The sequence below is a fragment of the Onychostruthus taczanowskii genome, unplaced genomic scaffold (assembly GCF_017590055.1).
Source record: "Onychostruthus taczanowskii isolate IOZ18803 unplaced genomic scaffold, ASM1759005v1 scaffold4, whole genome shotgun sequence".
Taxonomy (NCBI): domain Eukaryota; kingdom Metazoa; phylum Chordata; class Aves; order Passeriformes; family Passeridae; genus Onychostruthus; species Onychostruthus taczanowskii.
The window spans coordinates 8,355,583-8,381,436 of NW_024501459.1; the positions used below are offsets into that span (position 1 = coordinate 8,355,583).

General features: G+C 37.7%; 2 protein-coding genes across 4 annotated transcripts in view; one reads left to right on the top strand and one right to left on the bottom strand.

Moving 5' to 3' along the window:
• Positions 1–2,045: 2,045 nt before the first annotated feature.
• Positions 2,046–12,289, bottom strand: COPS5 (COP9 signalosome subunit 5). Its single transcript, XM_041412893.1, has 8 exons — positions 11,992–12,289; positions 11,653–11,887; positions 9,015–9,143; positions 8,459–8,524; positions 6,953–7,038; positions 6,035–6,146; positions 5,171–5,319; positions 2,046–2,441 (listed from the first exon to the last, which is right to left on the bottom strand). Exons 1-8 carry the CDS (start codon positions 12,147–12,149, stop codon positions 2,357–2,359), a joined length of 1,020 nt encoding a protein of 339 aa, XP_041268827.1. The 5' UTR covers positions 12,150–12,289; the 3' UTR covers positions 2,046–2,356.
• Positions 12,290–13,041: 752 nt separating this feature from the next.
• The window catches only part of CSPP1 (centrosome and spindle pole associated protein 1), a 60,933-nt gene continuing 48,120 nt past the window's right edge, over positions 13,042–25,854 (top strand). For all 3 annotated transcript variants that reach the window (XM_041412983.1, XM_041412982.1, XM_041412984.1), the window contains exons 1-6: positions 13,042–13,109; positions 17,205–17,308; positions 17,880–17,976; positions 22,069–22,169; positions 22,860–22,883; positions 25,143–25,223. In XM_041412983.1, the coding sequence (XP_041268917.1) occupies positions 17,207–17,308; positions 17,880–17,976; positions 22,069–22,169; positions 22,860–22,883; positions 25,143–25,223 (405 nt within the window). In that variant the 5' untranslated portion in view covers positions 13,042–13,109; positions 17,205–17,206. The remainder of the gene's footprint in view (positions 13,110–17,204; positions 17,309–17,879; positions 17,977–22,068; positions 22,170–22,859; positions 22,884–25,142; positions 25,224–25,854) is intronic.

Consider the following 25,854-nt stretch of genomic DNA (forward strand, 5'->3'; position numbering starts at 1 on the left):
AAAGTGGGTGCAAATGGGGAACAATAAATTGATGTATCTGAACAATGTGCATTGTTCTCAAGAATACCTTCATTACTAATATTTTTAAAGCCTCACAACTACTTGGTAGAATGAAGGCATCTATCCATTAATGATTCTCCATTGTTGAGGATACACGTGTTTGTGAGTGTAGGTGGGGATGATTCCTTTGTGGTAACAATCCTCAGTGCATGGAATTCTGATCTCAGAACTTGGAATAATGCTAACATTAAAAATGGCTATTCAAAGACAAAAGCCCTGTTATTCTGGTTCCTGAACACTGCAGGAAGGATCCTATGCAGGCAACAGGTACAGCCCCTTACATGTACAATTTTGAACTAAGTTACAACACCATATGCTCAGCAAGTAACAAGACATGTAACTCAATGGACAGCTGTTCACATGAGCATTTAAACATCAGCATTCATATTGCTGTAGTTTATGAAACAACTTGGTATTTTGAATTAAGCCACCTGTGTCCAAAAACATTGTGTGTAAGCCTACATGCAGAAAAATTCAGTTCACTGCTATCACAAACAAAGACAGTTTAAATACAGTCATAGACTAATAGGAGATCAAACTGTTATTTTATATTTTAGGTAGATACAAAATGTGCAAAACTTTTGGATCATGTTATGCAAAGAGAATTCTACAAAGTAGCAATAGAGATACCTATTAGGAAATATAAGATATCTCACAAAAGCAGGGTGCTTCTTTGTGTAAACACACACTGACTGGGATAATGGCTGTGTGCTCAATTTAAAGTCTCAAAGACCTGTGGAAGAAAATTAAGTAAGAGAAGTTTACTAGCCAGGTACACTTGCTTTGTTTTCCTTGAACTTAAAAGGAACTGCTGTGTATTACATATTGTGCTTGTTTGTACAGAAGTCTACTGGTGCAATTTCCCAGAAAATATATACCTTATTAAAATACCACAGTTTTCTTGTCCCGACTCCCCACCACCACTATCATGCTGAAAGAAGAATGAAACTGTTCTTCTAATCAAACTGCACATCTGATAATTATCTCAAATTTACTAGCTACAATTAAACATATTTTTCCTATACAGTTGGATGTTGCTGTTTTAAAACTCTTGATGAACTTCTGCTTCAGGGTACCTGTGTTTCCCTGCCTGAATTACAAATTTTCATTGTATAACTTGCATCTTAACTTCAAATCCACTGGAATCTGTTTGGATGAAAAGGCCTAAATGAGCAATAACTATTAAAATTTCCAGACCAAAACAAAAACAAAATCCCCATCAAGGCAGAGCTAATGTTGAAAAGGAGACTCAGTTACTTAAGGTATAAAGCATAATGGCATATTGTATAAAGCATAAATTATCCCAAAAGTAAACATTCCAAAACCCCCAGGAAACTCAGGATTAAAGATGAAAACTTAAAAGGAATCCAAACATCTTGTATTATTGAAATGCAGTATGAAAGCCTCCAAAACAAACTTAGATCAGCCCTGCAGCAGCACCACATTGTAAGCCAGAAATTATGATTAATGCATTTAGTATCTGTGGCCTGAAATTAGCCTAATGCATATTTCAAAGGTAATTTTTCATTTTGTTCCTTTGTATGCAACAAGTGACTATGACAAGCAATAGAAGGTGAACAGGAGAAAAATAATGGTATTTATCCATGTGACGAGTTTCACTGCAGGGCTGGTCAATAGCTGGCTATTTAGAAATATAAAATGTCCATCATGAGTGTGAAGCTATAAGCAAAATACTGTTGCACCATGCATAAATGTTTCATTACTGTGAAAGAAACCATTTCTGGCTGCACCAGTAAACCTCAATCAGGAAAGGCTCCATTAAATTTAATAACTTGTTGAAAGATAAACAAGTGGGATTTCAATTCTTAAAATTAAGCACAGATATTAAAATCTGAGAAACAAACTTCTTACACTACTTAGGTTACCTATCTAATCTGTGCAAACAGAACTTTTTCACAGAACAATAAGAAAAAGAGTAAGAGAAGATAAACGTTTGCCAAAAATATCAAGGCCCAAAATGCACATTTAGTTTCAAAATTCTTTTATTGCAGTTGGATAATAGAGATAAATATCTAAGAGCAAAATCCAGTAAGTCACATTTATTTTCCTTTGGAACAATTCTGCAAACTGGTTTTATGATAAAGAACAAAAAGTTGCACTACATTTTGGAACATTTTGTTCTTTAAAACTGGTCAGACAGGTGGGAAATATTAAAGTACTACAAATTAAATGAATAATTTTCCACTTCAGCTTCATTTCCCAAACTGAACAAGTCCAAGCAAAAGAAACTATGGTATTTTCTGCTTTGGAGATACATATCAACTGGTAATGCACTTCAAGCTATATTAATTTGATTAAAAAGTTTATCCTTAATAACCTGAGACATCAATCCATGTATAGCTTCTATGGTGGTCTTGCAGCTGAAAAACAAGCATAAATTCAATGTTGGACAAAAACTGAACTGAACTGTCATTTTCCTTGAAGATATCCAGCTGTTTTGGAAGTTCAGGGTGCCCATAACCCCATGAATCTTAAAAACTGTCCAGAAAGGAACAGTCACACACAGAAATTGAGCAATTGTTGCCAATACCTTTTTGTTACTTAAAAAGCAAACTAACTATGCACACAAAGACCAATTCCAGAAAACTTTGTCTTGCAATTTATGACATCTTACGTTAACAATAGCAAGTGGGCTCTGCGGTCATCTGAACAACAACAAGAAAATCCTTAGGGGAACGGAGCTATCAGCTGATATTATCAATACCTGCAGGCTCTCACTGCTCTCTACCTTCATCTCCTTTGCCCAGGACAGTAGTGTACAGTTACCATGGTTCCTCTGAGAAATTTTACAGGGAACATTAAAGAAAAGTTTATAGAACAAATCAGTTATTGGTCAAAATATGTAATGTGCAAAGCCTTCAAAGAGCTGAGAGGATTCCTAATGATCCAGGTTTTCCCCAATGTCTGCCACAGGGCAATGTAGTGTCAAACCAACAAATAAAAACAGACTGTACAAATGCAAAAGATTAATCAGGAATGGAGGCATGGAGAATAGGGACAAATTACTATTAGATAGATAAAGGAATCCTAGGGAAAGCAAGTTGACTTGGAGCACAACTTGGCTAATGCATATGTCCCTTTAGAAAATGGCTTAGAGATGTGCATGGACAGTAACAGAAGTTATCATACAGTCCAGTGTAAGCACCTTGATGCTAATGCTTTACAGCACAGTTTTCCCAAAGCAGGTATGTCTAACAATCCTTTAGTGATCTTTGCAGCCTTACTTCTTCAGAGTAATTTAGGAGACACTAAATTAATTGTCCTGTGTCTACACAGGTCTTCTACTGTCTTTTCTGTTAGGAAAGATCACTAATTAAAGAAATATATGCATCTCTAGAAGTGTTACATGCAGTTTTGGGGACTATGGTAGCTTTTGTAGCACAGGAAAGCAGAATTTTTGTCAAAAACAATTCCTTCCAATCCCTTACAATTTATAAACTAACTACTGATGAAGACTGAATAGAAAACAGAAAAGAAAAATACCTAGAACTGCTGCAACAAATAATATAGTAGCATGATGAGAGACAGAGCTATTTCTTAGAATAACTAAGCATGTGAGAGTAAGCATGTGAGAGTAAGGGGAAAATAAAATGCACTCAGTATTATGGGAGTCCAAACAGCAATAGAAACTTATCAGCAACTCCATCCTCCTCATGTCTTTAAAGCATTGCTATTCTATTTCCCTACAGGAACTGAGAGGTATCACTTAACCTGGCTGCCATGAGCTAGCAACAGCATTAACTCCACTGCAAATGTATTCTGCAATTGAAATAGGCTGAATGTTTATAAAGTCAATCCCCCTCCAACTCGATCATGTTTATTAGAAAACTTGTAAAATCCGTTAGCTTTCCAGAAAAATAAACAAAGGTGTGTCAGGGGGAAAGAATACCAGGAAACTGTTCAGTTATCAAGATAAAGTGACGGGGAAGAGGGACAGAAAGCCTCAAAATCTGAAAACACAGAAATGCAAACACCCCTGACTTTGTTCAATTTTTGCACTCTGTTCCAAGGGATTCTACAGAATTGTTTCTTTATTCAATGTAATTACTACATCTCACTCAGAACACTCCTAAGATGCATGCAGATGAGTTCTGCCTTCTCCACAGATGGACCTGAGTTTGTACCATCACATAAAGTGCAGTATTTCTTGGTTTCCAAAGTCTGAAAGTTGCCAAATACAATGCGCTTGAACAATCCAGCTGTATGAGCTGTTGGATACTATTAACCTCTGTTAAAAGATTTTACTTTGAAAAATGGTGACTCTAACATGATATAGTCTAAGCACACATACAATTCTTAAGACTATTGGGAAAGAGATGTGAGTATTACTGAGAAGTAACTTGTGTACTTCAAAGCTCAAAAAAACCAGAGCTGATCACCAATAAACATAAGGAAAACTGAGGGAAAATATTGCAACTTCTTTGAAATAGTGTTGTACACCTATGATAAGAAGTTTATTAACTTACAACAGCAAGTATTTGCTGTCAGGCAGGGTAGCTAAATATAAAGGCCAGAATATCTGTAAGGTACTTTTTAAAAACAAAAAACATAAACAAAAACCCAACCTTTTCTTATTTCTTAAAAAAAGATACATTAATGAAGAAATACGAAAAAAGGAGTTAATAATTTTTAAGTTAGTAAAAGTATTAGACAAGTATCAACTAAACTTACTGGACTGTTAACAGTAGTTCTTAAAATCATGTTCTATATCACAATTTTATTTACTGTTACTTTTAACCTGATTAACCATAAAAATGTGCTAATTTCTACCACAGTAACAATTTTGCATTAGACAGAAAATATTTTTTTTGTTTGCCAGATACTGATGGAATTTTACAACAATTTTTTGTTTAACAAACTACAGTTAAATTTATTCCAAATCACCTAAAATTAAAAATTCATTGTAGGTTTAACAGAGGCGAGATTTTCCTTAACTTTCAAAAACAACTAGTGACTTCTGGAGTCTTTAATTTCTATCTATAACCTAATTCTTATCTCTCATCTTTTCAGGTTACAATTACAGGCATGAGAAAAGTTTAAAACCAAATAATACTTTTTACATGAAGAACACATGGATGTGTTATCTTACCTGTCTCTTGTTGCTTTTGCAAGTTTGTCTTCTGACTTCTTGTCATGAGTCTCTAAACCCAGCATGAAACTGCCCCTTCCAAGTTGAGCTTCTGACTGTTCCAATTTTTCAGACAAATCAAAGACTTGGCCAGTGGTATAGTCAGCATTCTTAAGAGAAAGAAAGTAATAAATATTTTGAATTTAAGCTATAAATTCAAGCATTTATACACAAAATAAACCACATCTAAGAAACGTTTTTAAAAGTGTAGTGCTGCATATCTGAATCTATATCTGAAATTGAAACGATATAGAACATGAATGGTGGTTAAGAGAACAGAAACTGAACATCTGATAAATGCTAAATACCTAAAGCCTGAATTGGGTTATTTTTGTTACTTTCAACCCATGCCCTAAGTTAAGTAGGAGTAAGTAAAACTCAGTTGGTTTTGACCAAGAGAAAAAAAAATTGGCTTCTGTAGAGGGAAGGTTTTGATGCTCAGCTGTTACACTGAAGGTCTACCTGCACTATTTCTGTTGTAACCTAGTTTTACTAGTTCAATTTTTTCTTAAGTGTTTACTTATTAAACACCGTTATTTATTGCAGTTCTCTATAGAGATACAAAGTTAAAAAGTATTTAAGACAAAATCTAAGTGTATAGAGAGAACTCAGTAAAATTAAACGTGTTATTCCCACCTTCTACTTTGACAGAGCAGATATGAGGAACATTCAGTATTTATGATTAGGAAAACCTTCCCTTCTTGTTACATTGCACAGATTCTTAATGTGGAGTCTGTATCTATCAGTGTTCTATGAAGCATTTTACAGCAGAGAGCCTGGTTTCAGACTCATGAATGAATGAATGCACACAGCTGTGGTACTTACAGTGAGCAAACTGGAAGAACTGAGAGTGTTCACCCAGTACTTGTTCCACAACAGCTCAAGCAATTTACGATCCAAAGATGATTTAAAGTACGAGACTTCTAAAGCATAATACCTTTAAAAACAAACATGCACACAAAATAAGCATCCATCTAAACATGTCTTCCTTGACTGTCACATCCAAAGCATGTGAAACTCAAAGAATCTTTAACAATAGCAAATATCTTCAAAAAATCAAAGCACTTAAGGTTACTGCCAGTTCCAATTCTCTGTATGATTTTCCATAAGTAATTAATATATAGATTTAATACATAATCCCCACACATACTGCTGTGTTCTGTTAAATAAGACTGCAAGAGTTTTTAAATTATTCTCTTAACAACCTATTCCATGCTTGGGTTCTTCAACACTGTAATAACTTACAGATGATTATAGCTTTGCATGTATTGCTTTTAATTTCTTGAGGAATGCCTGGTAGCAGTAAATGTTACAAACAGGCAAACAATCTTACATCCTACACACCTATTTTGAAAGCCTGGCTTTAGTGGTGTTACAAATTAACACTCCCAGTAATGCAAGGAAAGGAGCTGCACAACACTTGCCCCTACTAAGAAGGGCAGTGGGATCACAGCCTCCCCAGTCCCACTGATCAATCAACATCTGACCCAACAAGGCATCACTATTTGAAAGTGTTCAGAAATCAGCTGCTAAAGCTTTTAACCAGGTTCATCTTTATCTCTGCAGAGTTCTCCCTTAAAACATCTCTTGATAAATGCCAGTAACACTTTTTTCACAAAAACAAGAGTGCTAAAGCAACAGTGAACTTCAAGATTTGAAGCACTACAAGAAATTTACTTTTCCATAGTGAATTACTAACCTAAACACACACACAAATAAAGTTAGTAGTTTTTTGTTACTTACTGTTTACAATGTACACCGAAGTCTTCTATTTTATTGAGTGGAATAGTCTGGTATTCAGAGGGACCTTCATCTGGAGGTTTATAACCCTAAAAATTTAACAAATGGCAAAAATGGCATAGTAATTCTATGGCTTTTCAAAATGCCTAAACTTTACAAAAAATTTTCTAGTTTATACAGTTCTAGAGTTTTTTTTTTTTCTTTGTCTAGAGAAAATGACATTTCCCCTGGTAGTCTGAAATTTGGAATTTTCCTGGATCTCAGGTTTACATTTGGCTTTACTAACTGTACTGGTCATTACATTTGTAGGTTTATCAAAAGCAAACTAGTGATCATAGTTGAGTTTTTTTCAAATTAGCAACATGGCAAGCTATGATTAGATAATTCCTTAGATCAAAGAAAGGGCAAGCTTCTTCTTAGACAGTATTTCTCTACCTGTTCTTGGAAATTTTGAAAGAAGATTTGAGAAGAGGGAAGAAACATCCATGGATATGCCTTAAAGATACCTAAAACTTTCATTTGCTTGTTTAACCAAGATGGTGCCATTCACAGCTACTGACTAAGCAAGAACTCCCTGCAGTCCACTGTGAGAACTCCCTAAACATATGTGCATTTTCCAGATGTGATTCGGTTTTCAGGTACAAGATTCTTCTCCCTGTTCAAAATTCTCAAAGTATTTATGAAGTGGTTTTGCCCACAGAAGTGAATATTCTCCTGAATCACAAACTGTTCTAAGATCTCTTATGATTTTGCCAACACAAAAGTAATGCCTGGACCTCTCACAAACATTTTTTTAAATTATAAAATTTAATTTTTATTAAACAATTAATTTTGGCAATTGTTTTACTGGATGGCTGTCTGAAGTTCTTGATGAGTCACTCATAACTGGGTATTTAAAAGATATACCTGAACTCCACTGGATTGAAATTAAATAGCACAGCCAAAGTATACATGAGAGGACGCATCTGGAGACCTAGATCTCCAATACTGATGTGATTTCTTAGTTTTAAGTCTAACCAATATTGTTTAATTAACTTTTTAGTACATTAGTTTGTGAAGATTCATAATATTTGAAAAAGTTAAGTAGATAGTTTTGAACCTCCCTTTTCTAAAATGAAAAGCAAATTACAAGATATTAAACATGCTATTAACATTTGGTTTTAGGTGTAAAAAAAACCAGAGAAGAACTAACATAAAACAATTTTGATCAATGTTACCTACAACTATATCCATTAAAAACCAGCTATAAGGAGCTATGTAATTTTGGGACAGCTCCACAATCTGGACAGCGTAACTGATTTAACACTGCCAAACTCTATGAAAACCAAACTAGAAGTCCAGCTTTATCAATGTCATCCAATATCCAAAGGCATGCAGTAACCAGTGAATGGGCACAGCTTCCTTTGGAATGAACATTCGGTACAGCACAGCAGACCAAACTCAGACGATAATTTAAATACAGTTCAGCATTCACACACTAGATAATTTTAGATAATTTTAGCTATTTACCTTAGGATATGTTCTAAAAGCTCCAAGATTTACTTTTCCTGCAGATATTGTTCTTGTTGGATCAATCTGTAGAAATACAGGTAATACTCATTACATACATTTTATTATTTATTACAGGCTTAAATTAAGTTTATAGCAATTTTATTTCAGAAACGTAATTCATGCCAATTGTATTAGTTCTGTCATAAACAGTACTTTTTCTGCTGGTATGAGACTCTCTAAAAATATGGTAATGTCAATAGCCTTCAGTGAATTATTTTTTCAAGCTAATTTTCCTTAGTTTCCTAATACTTAAAAATCCCTTATGCTTAATAACTATACCATAACTGAAACAATGCAGTGAAAATGGTCTAGGCAAGAGACACTACTGTTTTGCTCAGTTTGTGGCCAGCAAAGCAGAAGCAGTGGCACCAGTTAAAAGTGTGGATCTAACACCTCCATCATACAAAGTACACAGTACATAGTACTGCTAAAATGCTAAGAGACAGAAACCCAAAAATTATTCCCCTCAACACGATTTGCTGTGCAGGGTTATCACCCACCAGCCAGTACTTACAACCACTGCTACGAAGGGTTCCTGAAATTGCTGGTTAAGCATCTGGGTGCTGACGTCGATGCCCGAGAGCCAGCAGCCGTAGCCGGGGTGACTGTGGTACCAGCCGATGGCATTTTCCAGGCGTCCCACCTAAGGAAGAGCAGGGAAGGGAAACAGCGCCAGCGTTCAGCTCCATTCCCAAAGCACCGGCTGCCCTCCAGCGGCACTTCCAGCACGCTGCAAGGCGCGGCAGGATCAACGGGAATTGCCACTCGTGATGAAATATTCCCTGGAATATGAGCAGCACTGGCATTCTCTGCTACAGCTGCTGCCACAGAACGAAGGTCTTCAAGGAGCCTGGAGCTCCTTCTTCAGTGACAGCTGGAGTACAGAAGAGGTTCCACACAGCTGGATGGTGAGCTACAGCTGCTCAGCACGGCTCAGAAATTTCTTAGCCATATAACAAAGTATATCTAACCTCATATAATGTAGGGGACATCAGTAGAGAATTAATTTTTTAGTATCGTAACATATCTCAGAGGCATGTACTATTAGACTAGTGGTAGGCTTAAAAAATAACTTCAAAGGTATGCTTTCAAACACCAGAAGTGACAGAAATTATTGCCTGGAGACAGGTTTAAAAGCCAAAAGATGAATTCTGGACAACTTTTTCTCAGATAAAACCTCAAAATAGGAGTTTCCAAATAATACACCTGGTTATCTCTAAAAATGCTGGAAGAGAAAAGAGCAAAGCCAAAAAAAAACCCAGGAGAATACACACCCATTGAACCTAATTTTTGTAATCCTCTCTAAGGAATTGTTTATTGGCTGCTCCAGTAGCAATGAGACAGAACATACTAACTGCCTACTTTAGTTTTTAACTGGTGAAGAATATTTATAATTTCTTTACAACTTCCATGAGAAAGACCAAAAAACACTAAGGAAGGTGTGGTCTTTTTCAAAGCAAATGGTACATTTGAACTACATTAAGACCAGCTCCTGTCCATGGAGAATCAACTAACTGAAACAGCAGCACCTATAAAGCACTTATATAGGGGGATACATTAACTAGCAGCTAATGATAAAAAGAGCTGTTCCAGGAACAAGTGCTTGCCAAAATCAAACATGAAACAGCCAGTGTGAAAACTCTGCCAGAGCACCAGGAAAGCCGAGTTATTTTATTTGCACACAAGTTCATTTTCAAAATTGTGAAACTGACTACAGACAAAACTGAACAACATAAACAACGGGAAAATAAACATTTCCTGTCACATAAGAACTCCTACAGAAACCTGGACTGTTTTAAACATAAGACAAGCTGTTTACAATTCTATGCTATATACTTACCACTGTGAAATTCAGTACTCTTCCTAAGAGTGGGATTCTATGAATATATCTGTATTTAAAGATAGCATGACTGTATCTTTAGGCAAAGACATCTCTTCAAGTTACAACTTTTTGCAGCAAGAGTATTAGCATCACAACATTGTTTTCAGATAAAGCAAACTAGATTAAATTAATTATTTCTGCATTTTCTCACAGGGATGAATTATTTTAAGAAGTCCCAGAACATAAATATTTCTGCATTATGTTTACTCTTTGCTGATGCTATGATTCAGCCTAATGCACATCTATTTCAATATCTTCAACTCTATGTAAGGCTATGAACATAAGTCCAACTCTCCAAAAGAACCCAAACACTCCTTTGTTATATCTACTTAGTATGTAAGGGGCTTCTAATTTTAGCTGGTTTAAAAATCAGTGGGTCAACTGGGTATCAAAACTCTTTGAGCTTGGAGAGTTAAAGTTATTTCAACTCTTATTTCTAGTATAGAATTGTCCTGTATTGGAAGAAGCACATCAGCAAGTGCTTTGATGTGCTGTGCTGGTTTCCTCATCAGCCACAGAGCCAAGCTGTGTTTCTGTTATCTTCTGCACATGAGAACTTCACTGTATAGTCAGCTTTAATATGAAGTGGATCTCTGAACAGAAAGTGACAAAGATGGGAAACAGACAAGCAAGCCTGCTCGTCTAAATTTCCAAATGATAAATATGAATAATTAAGTTTCACTGAAACTTACTTATTCCTTCATTGGCCTCTTCTTCACAAATACGTTTTTTTAAATGGAAAAGAGCAGCATACTATACAGTAAGACCTCAGAAGAGGGTAAGAATAAATGTCATAATTCTGATCTACAAATACTAAGTACATCCAATGCAGGCATATATTTAATTTTGCATACTGTTTTAAGAAAGAAGTATCAGTTATTTTAGAAACACACTCTCTCACACAGCCAGCAGCCTCAGCCATAGAAACACTTCCTCAGCAATGAAAATAATTTACACAAAGGGAAGGAGAATGCACTACTTTTCACAGAATCATTAAGTTGGAAAAGACCTCCAAGATCTTCGTGTCCAACCTTTGACGACCAACTGTAAGTCAGGGAAATACGAATGTGAAAATGTCTCCAGGCCCCTGCATTCCGTGCTGCTGACATAGTTATTATGGTCATGCTTGAGGAGAGACAGAACAATCGGGCAGGCACTTCCTCACCGGGGGAGGGAGGAAGCCAGGAACCCCCAAGGTATGTTCCTGCAGCTCCCAAGAAGCACAGGATCCCCACGGGGAGGTCAGACACCCCCTGCCACCTCTCCTTACCTGCTTGGCGTTCTCGATGTAGGCAGCCATGTACTCGTAGGCGGCGGCCTGCGCGTTGACGCGGGTCTCGGTGCCCTCCACGGGCAGGGCGAAGCTGTCCATGATGATCATGGTCTCCCCGTCCACCTTGCCCAGCATGAGCCCCATCACCTCCAGATTGCCGCCGGACCTGGCGTGCATCACCATCTTCAGCAGCGCCAGCGCGGAGATCTTGCAGTACTTGAAGTAATGGTGGCTGCGGCAAGGCAGAGGCCGCGGAAGGGAAGGCAGAGCCGTCAGAGCCCGCCGGTCCTCACCGCCCAAACCGCCCGCCCGCTCCGCCGCCCCGCTCCCACTCACTCCTTGGTCCAGGGCTTGGCCGCCAGGATCTCCTGCTGCTGCTTGCGGTCGTACTTGTAGATCTCGTCGATGCTCTGCGCCTCCTGCATATTGTTCGCCAGCTCCCAGGTCTTCTGCGCCATCCCGCTCCCGGAGGCGCCGCTCCCCGCCGCCGCCATCGCCGCGCTCCCGGCCCCGGCCCCGGCCCCTCACCGCCGCACCGGGCCGCCGGCGGAACCAAGCGCGGGGCGGGGGTATGTTCCTGCCGCTCACACGGACGGTGGTACGGTCCGCGCAGGCCCGGCGCCGGCGGCGCTGCGCCCCCAGCGGCCGCGCTCGGCTCTGCACGCGGCTGGGCCCGACCCGCGCGCCCCGTGAAGCGGCACCGCGGAAACCCGACCGCGGCCGGGCCGAGGCTTTCTCGCTATTTATCAATTGATTTATTGCCCTGTGCTTTTTAAATTACTGTGACCAGTTCGGGACTACTCAGTACGAGAGAGACACAGCACATCCGGAGCGGCTCCAGCGGAGGGCAACACAGATGTTTAAGGAACAGGAGCATCTCTTCCACGAGGAAAGGCTGAGGGAGCTGGGCCTGCTCAGCCTCGAGAAAGAGACGACTGAGAGGGGGCCTTGCCAATGTGCATAAGTATCTGAAGTGGGAGGCGTCAAGAGGATGGAACCAGGCTCTGCTGGGAGGTGCCAAGCAATAGGACAAGAGGCAAGGAGACTGATGCACAGGAAATTCCCCCCGAAGATGAGGAAGAACTGCTTTCCCGTGCAGGTGATCGATCACTGGAACAGATTGCCCCGAAAAATTGTGGAGTCTCCCTCGCTGGCGATACTCAAGAGCCGTCTGGATGCAGTCCTGTGCCATGTGCTCTAGGGTGCCCGTGCTCGAGCAGGGAGGCCGCACCGGGCGACCCGCTGCGGTCCTTTCTGACCTGCCCTACTCCGGGATGCTGGGAAGCCCGCCCGCCGCCGCCTGCCCTCCCGCTGCCTTTCCCCGCCCGGGAGGAGGCGGCGGCCGGGTCGCGCCGCCCTCCGGGGCAGCGGGGGGCGCTGCGCGGCGCCGCCAGCCGGGTTCCGGGGCGGCAGTAACGCGCGGGGCGCGGACGGAGCCGTGGCCGCCGGTACCGGTGAGCGGGCGGCGGGGGCGGCGCGGCGCTCGGGGGCTCTCCTCGCAGCCGCGCCGGGCGGTTCCATCGCCCGCACCGCTCACAGTCCGGAGCGGGCGGCGGCGGCAGCGAGGGGGGTTCGCTGGGCAGCGGGACGGGCTCCGGAGCGGGACGGGGCGGGGGCGCGCCCGGGGCATACCCCCGGGTCTGGGGGTCCCCGCGGGGGCGGCGGGGCTCGGCTCGGCTCGGCCGGGCTGGGCTCGGCTGGTCCCGGCCCTCCGGAGGGGCCGCTTGTTGTGCGGCCGTTGCCTGACAACGGCGCCGCGATCCGGAAAGGGGCCGAGCCCCGAGTGCCGCATCCCCGCCCCGCAGCTGCTCCCTGGGGCGGCGGAGCCTCCGGGAGCGCCCCAGAGGTGCTGCCCAGGAGGGAGGGGGAGAGGTTGGGAGGCGGGCGCTGCAGGCCGGGGGAGTGGCGCTTCCCCGAGCTGTTGCTCTTGGAGAAATAAACCTGATCTCCTGGGTCTGAAAGCTTTTCGAAATTAGTGTCTTTTTGGATCAAATGACGTGCTTTGAAAAATAGATAAGCCATGTAGAGGAGGGAGAGTAACTCGCGCAACTTGTTGCTTGGTTGCTCAGAGGATAGATTGCCTTCTCAGTTGCGAAAAAGTCGCGTTGCTTTAGTCAAGAGTTTATTATTTGTGAACGGCCAGACCCTGGAATCTGTGCTTTTTTAGCAATGAATTTGAAAGAAAAGTCCAGGGAGCGTGTCTCTGGCAGCAGTAGCTTATTCTAAGTGCCATTCACAAGGGTACAGAAGCAGTCAGTACTGATTCCTTAGGAAGTTTGGGTTAAACTTTAAACAATGTTTCTTAATGACACAATTAGTGGCCGTGTAACTTGTCAGTACAATTACTAGACGTGGCATATAGTTGCTCTTTCAAAGCATTTCCCTCCTTGCCACCCGTGCTGCAGTTCACGTGGATGGGAATTATCATTTTGCCAGAGATCCTGATGATATTTTGATATTGTGGTGGCATAGAAGAGACGAAATCTGCTTGCACATGCTGATTTTAAATTTTGCGCGTTTTCCTGAGCAATTAGGAGGGGAAGGGAAAGATTAAAATGGAATGCAGTAATCATCACTTCAGGTGTTCAAGTAGCTACACAATATGTAGGTAAATAAAGTACATACAATACAAATGCACATAGATGTTTTGGATACCTTGAATAGAGAGACATACATTGTTAACTCTTTTTGGGCATAGATCCAATGAAAATCTCATGTTCAGACTTGACTTATTGTTCTTGAAGATCTGTATGCTTCCTATTGCTTGGTGTGTTTGCTTAAGTTGAAGTCTGCCTAGGTGACTCTAATTACTCAAGAGTTCTTTTTGTGAAAGCTCTGAATAAAGAAAAGAGGCTATGAAAGTCTAAAATCTTCTTGAAAGAAAAAAATAGTAAAAATATTTTAATGGGACATTTTCAGACAGTACTTGAATATATAGCAGCAATATGTTTAATGGCATTTCATTTTGAATAATGCATTGTTTTGGGAATGCAGATGATCCAAGATTAAAATATGCAAGAGCTAAAGAAAGGCTGATAGATATGTGCTGTCAAAGGTTTTTTTAGAAATACCATTTATAAAATACTTTGTTTTCCAAAAAGCTATAAAAATATGCTTACACCTCATAATTTTGAGGGCATATGGATAGATTTTTAAGTGTTTACAGCGTGTTGTGACTTTCCCTTTGCGCTGTGTACATGCCCGTGGAGCGATATCTCCCAGCTTGGTTTTGAATCTGCTATTTTACTAGTAATTGCAAGGATCTATTAATGCACAAAAAGAATTCAAATGCACGGCTAAAATGAGAATAAATGATTTTGTTCTGAATTGGTATTATAGTGTCAGGCTGTGCCTCAGTGTTTGTGCAGCCATGGGAAGCCAGTGTGAAGTTGACAGTTCCTTGTGAGTTTGGTGCTGTCACCTCCAAGATAGTTCACTGCATGCCTGGGGGCCGTGGTAGCCCTCTCCTCAGATAGAAATGTGTTCTTTCTTTATTTTTATTGTGTTTAGTTATGGTCTCTTCACATGATACAGTAGATGATAAAATTGTCTAATATTCATTATGGTATTTGCTTGCATGCTGGTATATTTTTGGAACTTAACAGTGTATACTACACATTGAAGTTGTCACTCGTTTGCTTAGAATAAGTTCTTTTTTGGTATAATGTATTCTTTTTGCTTATCTCATAAAGTTTGCATTCTTGCATATTTTAAGAAGATCAGCTCAAGTTAGAAGGATGTTAAGACGTAAAATGTCTAGATATTTCTAAGAAGGATTTGGCTACGCTTGCAGGCAATTGTGCTGTATTAAAGGTATGCTGAATCAACAGTGCTGTAGCATTAGTCAGCTTAGTGTTCTCCAAGGCCTGGAGTTGCCAGCTTTCTTCAAACCAGTTGAATTTTCTGTGTAGTTAAACTGTAATTGTTCTGTCTTTGGTTTTTAATTTATTGTGTTTCTCTTTTGAGCAATATGATAGGAGTGCAGAATGCTGGAATATTCATTGTGTTCCTTGTGCTAGTTAGAAAATGCACTGCAAAGACTTTTCCTTATGCCAGCTCTCAGAATAAGTTTGGTACCATTCCCATACAGTGATTTGGAAACAGTGCTGGAGTTCATAAATGCTGTTGTAAATAGGAATAGGAAATATAGGCTATTGTAAATAGAGATAGGAAATATAGATGTTACTGTCAGTAAGCTTTTGGAAAGGCTTCTCATGGTGCCTCCTACGTGTGGTAATTTTCCTCTTGATGACTGTGCAGCATGAGACCAACTTATAAATTCTTTTAATATGACAAGTTGTTTCACCCTTTCAGAACAGTTTTTCATTATTGTTATGTAACCTAATAGGCTAAATAAAATTTATCATGCCTGGAAACTTATCCTCTTCCAGATTTATTTTATCCTTTATCGGTGTGCAAAATGAATGAGATTAAAGATTTAGGACAAATCAGATGGGGGGATTTATTTTTGGCATTGATTGTCCTGTATTACCACTAGGAATTGTAAATGGGTTGGCCTAGTTCTGCCTCCTTTGTAACAATATTATAATTTTATATTATGAATCAAAAAAGAGAAAAAATTTAAAGGAGTACATTCTAAGGAATACATCAAGCAAATGTGTTCTGTAAATTAAGTTAACATGCAGTTACTTCACCTTATCTATAGAATTTGTGCATTTTTTATTTCCATTTTGCTTCTACTGAGAATTTATCCCAGTCTCTCTGGACACATTACTTTTATGTTTACCTGTGTGTCACCTTAGTATCTTTGATGTGGTGGTTTGAGGTTTTTTTGGTTGCTGTTTTTCTAAAGTTCTTCAATCCTCTTCCTGCAACTGTTTTCTAATATACCTTTATCATTGGCCTCTTGTTTACTTCATACAATCACATAAAGATACTGAATTATCCTCAAAAAAACCCTGCTGTCTTAATTTAGATACTGGATGTGATGGGATTTTTCAGGAACCTGCATAAGCAATCCTTTTGCTTAAGCTGCATGGAGTGATTTGAGGGTCATAATTTTCTTAGCAATTTCTTCTCATGATAGTAAGTTAAGCACAGAATTAATTGTGTGATTTGGTCCTTATTTTAGACTGTGCATATATTTTGCACTTTTTGTACATTTTTCTAATGATTCCTTCATCCTTCATCCCATGTTTGCTTTTCTGTGTTTTCCAATTTTGATTTTTATAGCTCGCTAGGAGTAAGCTTGTGCTGGTGTGTAGTGAAGGGTCATTGGTAGACTTGCAGTTAAAACAAACAACCCCCAAATACTTCAACCATGTTAGGAAAAAAAGATTGGAGAAGTTTCTTCAGTCTTGTAATCTGGAATTTTTGAATTTTGTCTCTGGTGAGACATCAAGTAGTCTCCTCCATGGATGGGTTTCCCAAGTCAGTTGTTTTGTTGACCCAGCAAATATCTTAAGGTTTGTAGTTCTGAGGGAGAAATTGGATTATTTTTAGCTGCTGTCTTAAGCAACAGTAATTGAGCTTTACATTTTTGGAGTTCCCATGTAAATGCCATGTTCTACATCTCTTCTGTAACCTAGAAATGATGGCGGATGATTTAGAAAAATTTATTGAAGACCAGAAGGCCAAGTTGGCACAAGATAAGGCAGAACTTGAAAATGATCCACCTTACATGGAAATGAGGGTAAGAGTATTAAAAAGCTTTCCTGAATTTAAATACTTCTGTTGCCAAAGTCTTGACTGAAGCTTGTTCTTACTGTGCTCTTAAAACTGTATTTGTTGGTAAAGAATATATTAAAGATTTATCTATTCAAAGTAATTTCCAACTTGAGTACTTCATATCTTTACGTGGATTTTTAAAAACAAGTTTGCCACCAAGCATACACAGTAAGATTTGTGTTTTGCAAGTGAGAAAAGTTTTGTACATGGCTTTTATTACTCCTTCATGCTCCCTAGGGAAGCTGATTAGCAGGGATCTGTCCTCTGCCCACTCCAGAGCTTGGATGTTGGAGTGGGAATGGAAGGTATATTTAAATATCCTCAAAATTTCTGTTCCAAAGTCTATGAAATATAAAAGGCAAATAACAAAAAAATCTGTTCTTATCACAGCTTTCCTATTAGTAATTTTAATGTATTAATCCAGCATTACTTTCAATCTCTCTGTTCTCCAGTGCTAATAATGACATTACTAATGTTCTTTTATTTGATATTTCCTCTGCTTTGTGATGCAATAAGGCATTTTGTTTTGTTTTCAGAATAAGGAATCAGAGAAGCTTTCTGAAACTAGCAAGATGTTAATCTCCATGGCTAAAGAAAATATACCTCCAAATAGTCAACAGAACTACCCTTTAGGTACAGTATATTCTTTAATTATGTCTTCTAGATTTCAGTAGCATTTAATTACCTTTGATAATTTTTGGGAGGGTGTTACTGCTTTGTATCATTATGATTAGGATGATCATTGTAATTCAAGTGCATAACAGTTCTTCAGTCTTCCAAAAGTCTTGGCATTGTATGCAATTTTTTTTGTGGTTAGGCTTTTTTTTTTCCTGGCAGGAAAATATGCCAAAAGCTGTCTCTTTCTTCTTGCAAGGAAGTGCCATTAAAAATACTCCAAATAAACCAAAACACTTGCTTGACAGTCCTTGATAGGTGAAGTGTCCTTTCCAGTTGTATTTGGGTGGAGCAAAATCTTTTAAATTCTGTTTTTCATCTGGACTTTAATGCAAAAGCGTACATTCCAGGGAAGCAGGGCCTCTTTCTTTCAGCCTCTTAAGAGTTCTAGTCAAACTTGGCTAAGATGCATGCAGTTTAACTAATTTTTCTTTTAAACAGTGTCTTTCAGGCAGTTTAAACTGTTTCTATTGCTTTTGTAATTTTGTTACAATATAGTTACTCATTGTGCAAGGAAAGAATGAGGACTTCATTTTGATTGAAGCCTTAACCAGGTGAAATGGTTGGATTTATTTTGATGTGGCTACCAGCTTAATATCTGTTTACTTTATATATTGTAATTTTTCTTCTTTTCTCTGTGTTCTTTGTGACATTTAATTGAAAATGTGTGATAGTGTTCTTTTCTTCATTTTCCTTACTTGTCCTACCATCTCCCTTCTGTAGGCACTACTGTTTTTTCTTAGCTACACTTGTGTAGCTCAGGTTGGTTCTGAGAGCTTCAGAACTTTTCTGTGTCCTATTTCTTGTTGATAATTAACTCTTTTCTTTCACATGTAGACACTTTGGGTTAGTACCTCATTAATTTTCATACTGTGCCTACTGTAATTCTGGTGTAATTCTGCAGCTTCCAGTGGGATGGAGCTTGACCTTGTGGGTCTGAACTGGTCTTAGCTTCTTAAGTAAAAACATGGTTTTTATAGGGATGCTGTATAAATAGAACTTCCAGCCATCAGCAAGGCAAACTCCTCAAAGACCTTTAGAGGAAAACTTCACTTAAAAGTACTTGAAATGATAATTGAATATTCCTTGCCTCCAGAAGTGATAATGGATAAACTTGGTTAGAGGGCTGCATTTGAATAAGTATCTATCACACATTTTTGGCAGTTTTGTTTGGTTCAGCAGGTTATTCCTAGTGTTGATAATTCTTTTCTTGACTGAGGAAACATATGATACAGAAAACAGAACACAAAAGGTAGTATCCCACTGGCTGTGGCAGACAGTTAAGCTTTATTAATATTAAAATAGTTTTATTTCTTGTTGGAGAGCTATAATTGCATGTTTTGTTGTGTTTGTTACTGTAAATTTGACCTAACTGTTGACACCTGAATATACTAACACAATGAAGTATTACAGATGAGGGGCATTCACAGGTGATCTTAAATGAAAAGAAAAATTAGGAGTTGCCATGTTGTGGTTTAACTCCAACTGGCAACTGAGCACAGCCACTCACTCTGCACCAGCAGGGTGGGGGTAGAGAACTGGAAGAGTGAAAGTGAAAAAACTCATGGGCTGAAATAAAAGTAGTTTAATAATTGAAAAAAGAAAATAATGAAAAGGAAAATAACAAAGAGAAAGAAGTAGAACTCAAGAATGACAAGTAATGCAAACGTGAAACAATTGCTCACCACCAACTGATGCCCAGGTCATTGAGCAGCAGATCTCACCAACCTCTCTCCTAGTCTTGCTGCTGAGCATGATGCCATATGGAATGGAATATCCCTGTGCTCTGGGGTCAGCTGTCCCAGCCATGTCCCCTCCCAACTCCTTGTGCATCCCCAGTCCCCTTGTTGGTAGATGAGAAGCAGGAAGTGTGAGTGAGCAGTAACTGAAATATCCCTGTGTTATCAACACTGCTTTTTCCATAAATCACAAGCAATTCCAAACCACAGCCCCATACCAGCCTCATATCAGATCTATGAAGAAAATTACCTATCCCAAACCCTGCACTTTTTTTTTAATAATCATTTGGGTGCTGAAATGGATGGTTGCTGATATTACTGGCTTGCTCTGCTTTAAAGCACTGTAATTTCCTGTGGATTAAATCAGATGGGACTTGTTCCTTGGTAGCTACAAAGTATATTTTATAGTTCTAGCAGTAATGTTGAGATTCAGACTGAATAAAGTTACAGTTATTTCTCAACATTACATGTTTCTGTAAAAACGCATTTAAAATGGTAATATTTAAAAACAATCATTGTCAGTGTGATTATTTGTGGTTAATAGAAAATGAAATGGGAAATAGATACAACAAATACAGAATAAAGAAAAGTAAAAAAACAGTTAAAAAGAAGGTATATCTCTTATTCTGTCAGAAGAATTCGGAAAAAGTTTGCATGAAATTAGGTTGAATGAATGTTAACTGAAGTGATTTTCCTCTGCAAGACTCTCTCAGAGTAAGTTTTTGAAATGGGTTGTTAATATCCCCCAGATCATTACCGATAATTTTTGTCTCAGTGCTTTTATGGTGGCCAAAAAAAGTTATTTCTGACAAAATTTTTTTTAAACCTTTTGTTTGAACACTTCACATATTTGAATCAAAGCACTGGATTCTCACTCCTTTTCTTGTTTTTTTTTTTTGGTACTGAATTTCAGTGGCATCTGTGAAATTACTGAATTAATCTTTCCTCCAACTTGTTAGTTGCTTTTTATCTTATTCTTGGTCTTCTAGAATTAATTCAATGGTAATTAGGCATAAAATAAAAGACAAGAGCAAAGCTGAAGCAAGCTATTTCTTCTTCTTTACTCTATTCTGCTTTATAACATCTTTTCTGAAGTGTGAAATGGTACATTGTTTTTTTAAATGGAACTCACACTTACCTTATGTGCAAAACTAGGAGAAAAGGAACGTGCAGAAGTTCTCATGCTGATTTGGGTTGATGGTTGGACTCTGCAGGCTGTTTTAGATTGGAATAGGAGATATTTAATCAGCTATTGGGTCCTTTGGTTTTGAATATCAGGCTGACTCCTGTTTGCCACTTCTTCCCTGTCACACTGTTTTGCTGGCTCATGAGGATAGAACAAATCAGAATGTATCTTGAGCCAGGCCAAACAAACTACCCTACAATAAGTTAGGACTGATCTAAGAATAAGTCTTGAATTTCTTCTCTTCCCTTTTACTCATTGCTACTAATTGTGAATAGATCATGAGATGTAGAAATGCTTTTAGAGAAACAATATGAAATAATAATAGTACACACACTCACTCCCAGTTGTAATCTTTGTCATTTGTTGTGTGATTTTGTGGAATTCACTACTCTGTGGAGAGTGGTGAAAGTGACTGCAGAGATGGGCTGCTGGGATAGAGGATGTTTAATATAAATATTTTGAAATGTATTTTGGGAACAGCAAACAGCTTGCATAGCATTATATTTTATTATATTTTAAGAGTGCAGCTGTTATGAGACCTGAGCTGTTATGAGTAGTCTCAGAAAAGTACTAATGTGTTTTGGGTGTACTACGATTAAAAGCACTGAGGTGGAAAGAAAAATGATTATTACTTTCTGTCATATGGTCAAATTCCCTCTAGTTGTGTAGGAGCAAACAAATTTTTCACGTGCTAAACAAACAGCTTGTTGCTTTCATTTGGGAAGGATTTTTTCTATTGTGTGGTAAATACAGCTTAGAATAATTGAGAAGCTCACATGTCAAATGAGATTTCTTTGGAAACATACATTGACAAAAGAAATATGTACAATATTCAAATAAATTCAGCTTATGTTGCTTTTTTTTTTTTTTTTTTTTTTTTTTTGTTGTAATGGAAGAAAAAGTAAAGGATGAGAAGAAAACTATCCAAATACCAGTCTATTTTTTTATGCTTTTCACTCAACTACTCATACAGAGAAGGTGTTTTTTTTCAGCTGTCATTTAATTGCTGGTTGTATGGTGAATTATTTTTTTATTGCTTGTGTCTAATAAAAATCCAGACATAGCTTTTACTTTGTATTGATACAGAACAGTAAATAATGATATTTAATGGTGTTAAACTTTCAGGTGACTATGGCTTGAGTTTGCCTCTTGGAGAAGAATATGAACGAAAAAAACATAAACTCAAAGAGGAACTTCGACAAGATTATAGGCGATATCTTTCTCAGGTAAAGTGTCCTGTCTGGTTGCTTGACTTTAGGGAGTCTCTTAAAATGATTCTCTTATTTAATTTAATGAAAATTAATATATGTAGAAAAAATTTTTGTGGAGGCATTCATTATGTGTAATGGCTGATTTTGAAGACTTGAGTGAAAGTAATTTCAAAATGTTTATGTATTTTAGGCTTCTACAGATCTCGTTGCCATGTGACTACATATTATTTAGTACACTTCTTTCTATTTTATTTATTTGTTTTTGCTTCTCCCTTGTTTTTTTTTTTTCCTAAAGAATTTAAAAGCTGATACTTGCTGAAGTACATAAGTACTCTGTAGTCTCTAACTGGGGTAAGAATATCCCTGTACTTAGTGTGACTCCATTTGGCAGCTTCTTTTCAATTTTAGAAAGAAAAACCTTTGATGTTCTGCTTAACATGATTTACTAAATGTTACAGTAAATTTAAAATTGAAATGATATGTATGAAATGTCATCATCTTGGGAATATTCTGTAGCTGCTCTGCATGAATCAAAAAAAATACAGAACTAAATAATTTCTGTTTTATAAAAATACTATTTACCAGTGTCTTTAGTTTTTAAAATGAATGAATGGATTTGCTTTAAGAAAGGAAGTATCTTATATTAAGTCAAATATTTTTGACTCAAAGACTCCTTTTGAATAGTATCTTTTCCCTGATTTTTAGGGAATTTCACAGGCAAAAAGAAAGGTAGGGTGCCTTTAATATTATTTTCTTTTCTTTAAAATTAGTTGCTTTTTGCTTTGTTTGAAACTTTATGCTCTTGGAATTTAAAAAAAATCATTACTTTTATTTGTGCTTTGTGCATTTATGCATGCTGTGGTGATTAGCTGTGACTAACATCATTGCTTGCTTTGTGCAAAATGGTTACTTACATATATTATTTTCCATTCATAAGTTTTTAAAACACTTGTTGATTTCCTTTTCCCTATGCAGTTGCCATTTTTGCTGTCTAATGCTGGCTCTACAATGGTTTTTGTTTTAGTAGACATTTGCTTCAAGGATTATCAGTTATGTAGATAGTAAGAGTTTGGGCTTTTTTTCTTAGTATACATATTTTATAAAGTTAGAATAAAATAGTAACTTCTATAAATATTAAATATATCATTGCAACCAGAGTCAGGTTTTTTTTCTTCCCTGTCTCCACTCACCAGTGGTGCTTAGGGAAGCAGTAGAGCCAGTTTTTTAGCACCTGCTGGCCAGAATGCAAGAATGCAATCAAGCATTATGAGGAAAAAGTAACACCTCTGGTGTTATTTTTACAAGGTTTGTTTAATTAATTTTAATTTTTAAAATATTTTTATGCTTTTGTGTATCAATAATTTTGAAATTTTATGATGTCCATCCAAATTGTTCAGATTGAACAACGTCAGTAAAGGACCTGGAGATAATGTGGTAGAAACACAGTCTGCTGGTTTTTTCTGAGGTTTTGAGTAACATGCATATGATATAAATTTTCTATATTAGCATGCACTAGCATTCTTAAATAGCAACAGCAACTGTCTTCTTGATCTGTAACCAAAATCATCCTTATATTATAGGCCACATTTCTTTCTTTTTTAATTTAAAACTCCAGATTATTTTCAAAATTAGACTATCGTGTTAAAAACTTAATGTTTCATAATTATCACCAAAGCACCCGAACAATGTAATTTTTACATTAACATCTAGTGTCTTATGCTCAACTGGACTTCAGGGTTTACAAAGCCTTTTTGTTTGTGTGTTTGGTCTAGTACATGTTAGCTATATTAAGCTGGTAAGGACTGAGGAAGAACTAACATAGCAATCTCTAATTTCTTTTCCCACCTAAAGAAAAATGGTGAAACTTTTAGCAGTTGTCAGAGTGATAATTTTTTTTGTTAATAGCTTGCTTAGTCTTGCTTATGTAGAAAAATGCAGCTTCCATATCAGGTTCTGATTTTGGAAAGGATGTTTGTAAGATAAGAGGTAACCTCTAGAGATGTCTTCAAAATGCATGCAAAGAATTACTTAATAATGAGGATTACAATTTATTTTCTATTTTATCTAATAGAAATAACTTGGTTTTCCATATACATCTAGTTGTCTTGGTGCTTGAATATCATTGCATGATTATTAAATTCCTTAAATATTTTAATGTCTAGTTTGAAATATCATTTATAATGATGTGGTTTAGTACTGGAGCAGGTAGAGCTCTTACTTCTTGACATTCCTCTAAGCATTCAGGCCACATTGCAACATAGATAAGGAAAGGAAACAATGCTAGTGAAATACTGTATCTCACCATTCCCCTCTTCAGCTCCTGTCACACAAATAGATTATCTTTTTATTAATCAGATTTATAAAACATATGATTGACTGGAAATGGCCTGTGTATGCTTTTAATAAAGGAGGGATGTATGACAAATCCTCCATACCTGGAATCTAACGACCTGCATCAGCACTGGTATTTGGTTTGAAGAGCTGGTACTTTGATTTGCTGCACAGCCCAGGTCCCAAGCTGTGGCCCAGGGATCTGTGTGGAGCAACAAACTGGTTTTGATGAGAAGTTCTCTGAAAGTGGCTGATGGTCCATAAAGAATTACAAGATTTGGTGGTGGGTCATTATCCTGGAAAATTTGGGCACAGCTGGTGTGGAAAACACTGTTGAGATAGAGGTGTACTACTATTAGCATGAACTCCATCTGTCAAAATAAGAGGCAGACATATATTTTCTGCTGTTAAAAGAAGCAATTTTTCATCTCGAGTAAGGAAGTGTCTTGGAAGATTCCTTTTATTTCATTTACTTCCTGCATTCCTTAACTTCATTTATGTGTTCCAAGAACATCCTACATTTTCAGAATGTGAAGGTTGTCTTCAGTCTTTATTTCATCAAATTGCTCAAATTACTTCAGAAAATATACTACCTAACAGCTCTTTAATGGGTATTTTAAAGTGTATTGAATGGTTTTAATTTTTTTTTTAATGTAGAAAAATTATCTGACTAGTGATGAAGTAGATCCATATACTCAGGGATTATCTCTTCCTATTGATGAGCGAAGATCTGCCAAGGTAAATATATGAAGGAAATTAATTAAATGGAGTATAACTTGAAAATGTACCTGGGTGTTGAGGTTATTACAGAAAAAAATATTTCCATTTAAGTTTTTTGTTTGGTTGGGTTTTTTCTTTTTTTTCTTACACAAATGAATGTTTTTAGAAGTGGTAATTAGTAAATTCTCAGAAAAGTCTGTTCCTTCAATTAAAAAAAAAAAAATTAATCCTAGGTTACCTGTATTCATAAGTTTTAGATATTTGGTTTTTATTATGTAGATATAATTGTATACTAGTTTGAGGTTTGCTACCTCTGATGCACACTTCTAGAGCACTTGATCTGTTGAAAACCTCTAGTGGTTGTGCTTGGATTTTGTTAAGCAATCACTATTGATCTGATCTCCTGCCCTCATGCTGTTGGCTTTATAGTCCCAGTTTCTTATATTTGCTTGTAATTTGATCCATGAAATTGAATCAGCAGAAACATTGTAATTTATCAATATTTTTTTCTGACAAATACTACTGTTTGGTTGTTAAGATTGCTCATAGCACAGCAGAGATTCAAGGCAATAAGATAACCTGTGTTGCTAGAGAAGGACTAGGCATTTGCACACTACAAGGTTTTATTGGGTTTTGGTTTATTTTTTAA